General features: G+C 41.6%; 1 protein-coding gene across 1 annotated transcript; it reads left to right on the forward strand.

Moving 5' to 3' along the window:
• The first annotated feature begins 238 nt into the window (after positions 1–238).
• Positions 239–6,818, forward strand: cavin4a (caveolae associated protein 4a). Its single transcript, XM_039004469.1, has 2 exons — positions 239–625; positions 6,147–6,818. The coding sequence occupies exons 1-2, from the start codon at positions 239–241 to the stop codon at positions 6,816–6,818; spliced, it is 1,059 nt and encodes a 352-aa protein (XP_038860397.1).
• Positions 6,819–9,168: the final 2,350 nt, after the last annotated feature.

Here is a 9,168-nt window from a genome sequence, read left to right on the forward strand (position 1 = left end):
CCAGACCTGAGTTGGGTCACTGTGGTAGGGAGTCGCGTCTCTGGTCTCTTAGTCGGTGGTACCTCAATGGTCTTGGAGCTATCCCAATAAACCCAAGTCTAACCAGATATCCTCAAGTTCTCTGCACTCGCATCAAAGTTCCAGCACTTCAGCGCTGTTCACTCGGCTTCTTCACCCAACATCCAAGTTTCCCTTTCGCCTTTCGAGGAGCACTTCCATGGATCAGCCAAAGTACCGCATGGCGGGCGTACAGAACAAGCTGGAGGTGCTGGGGGTGGAGGACGATGCGGGCAATCCCATCAGCGCCCTGACCATCCTGTCGCTGCTGGAGCGTGTGGCAGGCATCATCGACAATGTCCAGGCTGGCCAGCAGCGCATGGAGGAGCAGCAGCTGGACCTGGAGACCAACATCAAGACCATCCAGGGTGACGTCCTGAAGCTAGCCAAAGACCACACCACCACCAGTGGCACCGTGGAGAAGCTGCTCCAGAAGACGCGCAAGGTCAGCTCCAATGTCAAGGAGGTGCGCACGCGCGTGGAGAAGCAGAACGTGCGCGTCAAGAAGGTGGAGACCACACAGGAGGAGCTGCTGACCCGAAACAAGTTCCGTGTCATCATTTATCAGGTAACCGTGTTCACCATTGGGTTGCACTTGGTAGTGAACTGGGTAGTCAAAAAAAGGCACTGTGAAAAGGGGTGTGGAGTGTGCGTTCACTAAATGTTGCTAGTCAAAAAAAGCTGGCCTCAATCTTCGGTGACAAAAGATGTCAGCAACTCCAGTTCCAATAATGATTTGTGGTTTTCTGAAATAACAGAATAAAGAGAGTAATTAGTATGCAATGTAAGCAATACCAGGATGCAATGATACAACATTACCATGAAGTAATATAATGAGCTGCAAACATAATAACTGATAACATTCACAATCAGCTGTAGAATGCACCGTTAGGTTACATAAGGAAACCATAACTGAAAAGCTCCACAAGGATGTAGGGCAGAGCTACAAATAAAGAGGCCAATGATACTCAGGCCAAAGGGCCATGACGGCCACTTCAAAAATTGATGAGAAATGGCTAGCAATTCTCCATTGTGATTAGCATACAAGTTACAGAACTAATGGAAAAAAGTACATGAGCACATGAACGAAAGAGGATACCATAAAGCCTATAGAAATAATACCTTGTGGTAATAAGACCTTGCGTGTCTGCGGTTACAATAAAATAATAAACATTGTACACATTCTCTATACAGATACCAATTACAGGGCATAAGGCTTCAATGAGTAATAGAAAATAATTTAACTCTGTGTGCTAAAATAGCAAACAAGATGACACAATATGCAATTAAGAAAATATGATAAGGTGCTTACTGTTGTATGAACGCACACATGTACAAACTTAGGTTTAGTAATTAAACAACAGGCACAGGTGCGCCAGGGGGGAGATATGCTAATGCTTACAACAAGTTCGGACAGGTTCTGACCGGAGAATATGCAAATGCACTTATGCAGAGCAGGTGAGTATTGTACACAATGGGTGTACCAGAAGTTACACTATGCCCAGTGGTCTAATATACCTCCATGATGCTCTATAAACAATTGATACTATGTGTGTATAAAGTATTAATGATACATCAGCGAACTATCATCTGAGCAAGTCCATTTATTGGCCAGTGGTGCAAGTCAGTGAAGATATACTGTACTAGGTCAGTTTTAAGTCGCTGGATATTACAGTTAAAGCGAATTAGAGAGGGTTCACATCTTCTTTGGTTGATATTAGAGCAATTTCAAGACAGTAACAAATTCAAGCGCTGACTCTGTTAAGTACGAGCTAGATGCATTGAGAAATGGGTACCATTTAAGGGCCTTCAAGTACTACTGCCAGGTAGCCTAGCAGTTAAGAGCATAGGGACAGTCAGGAAAAAAACATGCCCCACTCTAAGACATTGGCATGAGTGAAGTTATAGTATGTCTTTGATGAAAATAGATACTAGGTACCCTAAAAGAGACTTCAAGCCTTCTGTATTAATAGGACATATAGCTCCTGTTAAAGGGACTTCCGGGGGCAATGAAAGCTCTGTGTGCTTTCCACTGAAAGAAGCAGCTGCTGTGTGGCCGTGAGTCCTATTCTAGGAGCATGGTATGCTCCCCGCTGCCAATGGGGACACGATAAACTGCCTTCTTATGTGGCAGCGGACTGTTAGGGCCAATCTGAAGAATGAGGGTCTGCCAATCACGTGGCCCTGCTTGGGGGCAACCTCTTACTAGGCTAACGAGAAAGCGATATCAGCAGTCAATGGGTGTCACATGTATTTATTGTAAAAGACTGAAGACGGTAGTGATTTCCTCTGTAGCGATCAATGTTGGAAAGCCAACATTTTTTATGGGGCCTTTAGCTCTCAGATAAGTCATGGCATTTGAAACACCATTGCTTTAAATCCCCCTGAAGTTGATGTCCGCGCCCCCGCGTAAATCTAATTAGCATAATTTAAAAATCCCCCCCAAAATCTGTCAGTTTAAGCATTGGATGCATCTCAATCCACCGCATCAACCGATGTCGCACTTCCACATCTGCGGTGAAAGGTGACAGAGCTAGAGCTGTGCTTGTCAGACCAAGAGACATCCCGCAAAACACCAGTCTCAACGTCAACAGTGAAGAGGCGACTCCGGGATGCTGGCCTTCTAGGCAGAGTTGCAAAGACTGGCCAATAAAAATAAAAGATTAAGATGAGCAAAAGAACACAGACACTGGACAGAGGAACTCTGCCTAAAAGGCCAGCATCCCAGAGTCGCCTCTTCACTGTTGACGATGAGACTGGTGTTTTGCGGGTACTATTTCAAGAAGCTGCCAGTTGAGGACTTGTGAGGCGTCTGTTTCTCAAACTAGACACTCTAATGTACTTGTCCTCTTGCTCAGTTGTGCACCGGGGCCTCCCACTCCTATTTCTATTCTGGTTAGAGACAGTTTGCTCTGTTCTGTGAAGGGAGTAGTACACCGCGTTGTACGAGATCTTCAGTTTCTTGGCAATTTCTCGCATGGAATAGCCTTCATTTCTCAGAACAAGAATAGACTGACGAGTTTCAGAAGAAAGTTCTTTATTTCTGGCCATTTTGAGCCTGTAATCGAACCCACAAATGCTGAACCTCCAGATAATCAACTAGTCTAAAGGCCAGTTTTATTGCTTCTTTAATCAGCACAACAGTTGTCAGCTGTGTTAACATAATTGCAAAAGGGTTTTCTAATGATCAATTAGCCTTTTAAAATGATAAACTTGGATTAGCTAACTCAACGCGCCGTTGGAACACAGGAGTGATGGTTACTGATAATGGGCCTCTGTACGCCTATGTAGATGTTCCATAAAAAATCATCTGTTTCCAGCTACAATAGTCATTTACAACATTAACAATGTCTACACTGTATTTCTGATCAAGTTGATGTTATTTTAATGGACAATTAAAAAATATATATTTAAAAAACAAGGACATTTCTAAGTGACCCCAAAAGTGTATATGTCGGTTGTTTTGCTCTAGGATGCCCACAGGCCTCACAAGACTCATTTTGAGGGTCCCCCGTACCAGTTGAAAAAATGAATGGAAGTATACAGTACCAGTCAAAACACACCTACTCATTCAAGGGTTTTTCTTTATTTTTTTACTATTTTCTACATTGTAGAATAATAGTGAAGACATCAAAACGATGAAATAACACATATGGAATCATGTAGCAACCAAAAAAGTGTTAAACAAATCCAAATATATTTTATTTTTGAGATTCTTCAAAGTAGCCACCCTTTGCCTTGATGACAGCTTTGCACACTCATGATTCCATATGTGTAATTTCACATTTTTTACGTCTTCACTATTATTACACAATGTAGAAAATAGTAAATAAATAAACATCCTTGAATGAGTAGGTGTTTACAAACTTTTGACTGGTACTGTATATGGAGACTGTTTCGTGCCAAAAATAAGTGTTTAAATACAAGTTTAAAAAAATCTTTCTTATATCTCAGATATAGGACAGACACTTTTTGAGGGGGACTATGTGTAGTTCCATCTAGTGAATCTGTTATGCAATGCGTTTGTATAGGCTAATATCAGTAAGGCCAAATAAACATTTTCATCAAACAGTGCTTATACTCTTATGGGTAATGGCAAATCATTATATATGACTGAACTTTAAAGGCCTAGGGGCTAGCTTTTCAGGGAAATATTTGAGGGTAATTGTGAATGGCCATTAGCACAAATGCCTGTCAGTCTCTGTAGTCGACATTGAAACGTGGCTTCTGAAGATGATAGTTATACTACACTTTACAATAAGTGTTTAGTGAATCTCATCTTTCCTCTATGATGATCCCTGGGAGGGGCTTCATTTCCCTCTTGCCTGAATAGGACAGTCTGAGTGTAGGATTTCCAGATGACTGATTTACTGTCGGTTATTCTGAGGGCATGGCTAGCAGGGCAGAGATCTCCTAATATAGTGCTTTTGCCTCTGACGCAGCAATGGCTGCAATGGCCATTTAACTTTAGTTAGGAAGCAAGCACTGTTTGTTATAGAGACAGTCATTGCCAGTGGCAAAGCATGGCAAGACTGAAAAATGTGACACAACAGCTCACTATGGGCCAGTAATAGGACACAGATAAATGGCCGTAGATTTTGTGGGGGTGGCATTGTTTTAAGGATAGATATTGGGCATGTACAGCCAAACTTTCATTCAAAGCTAAAATTAACAAACACAAGGTAACAACATATTTGTCAAAGTAATGTATTTTCTGTATAGCGGCAAGGTCTTTGTTGTAGCAGTCAAGCTGTCGTTATCCCTTGTTTTGGGGTTATACATTATAGGACTTTCTAAAGCGTGACTGGCTGATAAGCCAATCACATGGACATCATCAATCTTATACAGGCACTAAATGACCAGCTACTGCTGCTGGGTTGACAGAGAGAATTTAGAACATGTTGTGCAGTCTCCTACTCTGTACCACGAGCCCGATCTGTCCATGTACTGTTATGTAACCATGACAACAGAGGCACCAATAAGGTCAGATTTCAACATGAATAAAGTAGCATCGAACGCACACCATCCCGTTGACGGAAGCACGAGCCCAACGTGGTTGTGACCAATGACTGTCATCTTATGGGTGGTTGCCATGTCGGTCGGCCAATAATCTATTATTATTGCCGGGCAACATCACGTATGAAAATGAAAAAAATCTGCTGGCCCACATTCCCTGGTGGTGTAATTGTTGGGTCATTCACAGAGTCTGGGCATGTTCAGACGACTCCCCCTCTTGATTAATGAGAGTGATTGTTGGAGGTGGCTGAGTCTTTATGAGAATTAATTGGGTCTCAGATTCAAAGTCACCTGCAGAACCCAGCAGGTTGCCCAGTCATCAGAAGGGGGGGTCACTACAACTTTTTAGGAATGCATAATAGAGAGGGAGATTCAGCAATTAGGCCTTGTATCACATAGTGCTAGTAATGTACGTTTTAACACTAAAACGGTTTGGTGGAAGTACTCGTTAATGGCACATCTTTCGATGCTATTCTTGGGTTTATAATGTGTCATGTTTCTCATACGTTTCTCATGTTGTGGGCTAAGTTGTCTGAGTTATTTGCTGAGAACACCCACTCATAGATGTCCATATCTTGCGGATTACAATGATACAGTGTGGTTTAGGCAATCGTTGAGAAACTGATCTTTCCACCAAGCTCTGTGATCCCTGTAGAAAAATTGCCCACGGAATTGAGTGGTTACTGGCATGTAATATATAGCCCGACGGGACATATACTGTTGCAAACTCAAAGACGTAGCAACCGTTACAAAACCAAATGTCTGATAGGGAGAGAAGAGAACGCTTGTAGAATTTCTCCATAATTGCCCAAAAAGTGAAAAGTCAAGCAGACCTGGTTTCAAAATGTATGTTTTTCCTTTCAAAGACTTTGAGCATTTGATTGAGAGTTTCTGCAGGCCACATGGTTGGCATTTTTGGGACTATTCCATTGCACCAGAAAAACGTAATCAAGTTAAAAAAAAGAAATACTAATACTATTTGAACCCAAGTCTGCACTCAACCATTGGCTATATAACTTAAGAAGCCAACCCATATTATTGTACTTTAAAAGAGTTCATTTGCCTTTCTTTAGGGGGAACATGAGATCCCTTCGGTGGCCGTGACAAAGACCCCAAAAGGAGCTGTTGGTATGGAGGGGTTGGTGATCGAGCCAGACACCTACGATGTCCCCGAGGACATCTCCTCAGACGAGGAATACATGACAGTGGACGAGACTGAAGGAGGCTCCAGAACCGCCCGCTTGAAGGCGTCAGGCATGAAGGGCATTGAAAGCATCAAGCAGGCCTTCTCCAAGGAGACCATGACCAAGACCAAGGACAACTTGGGCACCAAGTTCCACAACATGGGCGAGAAAATGGTGCCCCCCGAAAGACGGGAGAAGATGCACCAGGCCAGCGAGCGCATCAAGCACTCTGGCGAGAGGCTGAAGGAGAACATTGCCAAGAAGGCCCCCACCAAGGAGTCCTTCCGCATCAAGCTGAAGAAGGAGAGGACCGTGGCCGAGGGCCAGGAGGGAGCTGAGGCTGATGGGGAGGTCGATGAGGCGGTGACCCCAGTCAAGGGAAGAAAAAGCCCGGAAGTCAGTAAAACCCCGGTAGTAACCTACACGGAGGTTGTAACGGAAAGGGAAACCAAGAGGGAGGGTCCCGTGGAGGAGCCGGCCGCCATCCGGATAGGGGAGGTAGGGAAATTCACTGTGGAGGCAGTGGAAGAGGGCAAGGAGGACGAATACGACAGGAAGTAGATCTCCAGCATGTTGCCGCAACACAACGAGAAGTCACCAAAATAGGAAGTGAAGCCGGGTAGGAAGAGAGCTTGCGATGTCTTGCAAGAGAGATGGTCTGTGACGAATCAACATCGACGACAGACAATTTACATTATCAATCCGTTTAAAAATCAAAGAGATACTTCTGTTGGATATACAGTTCCAGCCAAAGGTTTGGACACACCTATTCATTCAAGGGTTTTTCTTTATTTTGACAATTTTCTACATTGTAGAATAATAGTGAAGACATCAAAACGATGAAATAACACATATGAATCATGTGAAAGTGGTTGATAGAATGCCCGGAGTGTGCAAAGCTGTCATCAAGGAAAAGGGTGGCTACTTTGAAGAATCTCAAATATAAAATATATTTTGATTTGTTTAACACTTTTTTGGTTACTACATGATTCCATATGTGTTATTCCATAGTTTTGATGTCTTCACTATTATTCTACAATGTAGAAAATAGTAAAGATAAAGATAAACCCTTGAATGAGTAGGTGTGTCCACACTTTTGACTGGTACTGTGTATACTGACCAGTCTACAGAGGAGTGGAAAGAGTTCTGTGACTGACCTGATAATCTACAAAGATTGTGTTTCTGGGGTGTCAGATGTTGGTAGGTTAGTGACCCACTGTCACGTGTCATTGAAATTGGCTGTTATTATTTTTCAACTTTGGAATGATTTTTAACGATATGGGTTGTAATGTACGTGGACACATTCACACACGAACACAGAGAAATGTGTAAAATGTAACATTTTCATGGAAAGATATATTGTGATGAATTCAGGTCAGGGGTTGTTTGGGGCATCAGTACATAAATATTGGGCACATTGGTAACTAATATACATGAACTGCTATGTTGAGTTTGCAGTTGGTTAAGGCGTAAAAGTTAAGTACACACAAACACAAATTGTTCCCAGATGTTTGGTTGCTAATCGATTTCTTCGACTAGTCAAGAAAAAACGCTCGCAAGTTAGAAATGAATTTCCACCAAGTGTTTGGAAGGGAAAAAGAGTTGAACTGAAAGGAGGAAAGAGAGATTGCAAAGTACCTTTGAGATGATTCTGAATGTTGAGGAAGTTTGTGTATGATATTGATCTTAAATCGGAATGTAAAATGTTGTACATATCATAACCAAAATCATGATATTGGTCAACACAGATCTCAGCTGGTCTCTGAAGGGTTTGAAGAAGTAAAGCTATACAGATATAAAACTACTGTATAGATATGAATGACAGACTGGGTTCTGTGTGTTTCAAAATCCAACAAGGATTGACCATTTGGTTACAATGGGTTCTATGGCAAGGTCACAGACAAGATACAGTAGGTTACTTTTCGTTTTTTTCCGTTAACAAGCAGACGCATCGTAATAACAGTTGAAGATTGTGTTGAATCAAAATGTATCCATATGGTGAAAAGCAGACTAACTATTTAGCTGAGAATAAAATGCTTTTTTATTACAAGAGGTTATGAAAAGCTTGAGAGTTAAATGTCATTTTTCAAATGAACTATGTGCTGTGAATTTCATTTCAGTGGTCTGAAGATAACGAGATCGTAGTGTGTATGATTGTGTAGTGTACTACTAGTGTTAAGAAAATAAAAAATATATATTTGAGGAAAACATTAGGTCATGTAAATGGCTTTAGGCGTACCTGTAACGTTTATGGCACTAGAAGGTTTTGAGCACTGATGTAATTCTGTGAAATAATATGAGAATTTCGACAGAAAATGTAACACGTGTATAAAGATTACAAAGCAACCTAATATTTCAAAGTCATTTCAAAGTCATTTCTTTCTAAATACAGTTTACAGCATGTTTATGCCCTTCTTTTGATAACCTAGAGATGCATTGCTTTCATTTGTTATGTTAATAATGGCATCAACTATCCAAAGGGCAATGTACATTCTGATGTGCTCACATATCTGTGGGCTGAGTCTAACTTGTAGACCTACAGTAATTAATGTTCAACCGCAAAGAAACGTGTATGTTAATATACTACTGCATTAGGCCTAAGTAATGTGGATTCGACTGACTTGAGCCCAAAGTATTGATGTCAATGAGTAATGAGAAGTACAATAGGTAGTGGTGGGTAGTTGAATTGTTTCTTACTAGTTCACAGGAAATGAAGTATGTGTGCCACATAATTGACAAAAATGTGTAGTCACTTTTTTATTATCTTTTGCCAAACCCCCTGCCAAATTTTTCCTAAAAGTGCCAATGTTTTCTTGAGATCACCATCCAGGCATTGTCGCTGTTGTTAGTAAATTACCAGCTACATTGATTCTGGGATTGTAGCCTGCAATAAGGCACATCCTTTTATTCG

The sequence above is a fragment of the Salvelinus namaycush genome, chromosome 11, assembly GCF_016432855.1.
Source record: "Salvelinus namaycush isolate Seneca chromosome 11, SaNama_1.0, whole genome shotgun sequence".
NCBI lineage: Eukaryota > Metazoa > Chordata > Actinopteri > Salmoniformes > Salmonidae > Salvelinus > Salvelinus namaycush.

Excerpts from the sequence above, each read along its gene's own strand:
- cavin4a (XM_039004469.1), top strand. The coding sequence starts at position 239 with ATGGCGGGCGTACAGAACAAGCTGGAGGTGCTGGGGGTGGAGGACGAT. Across the intron at positions 626-6,146 it reads TCCGTGTCATCATTTATCAG|GGGGAACATGAGATCCCTTC; the intron begins GTAACCGTGTTC and ends GCCTTTCTTTAG.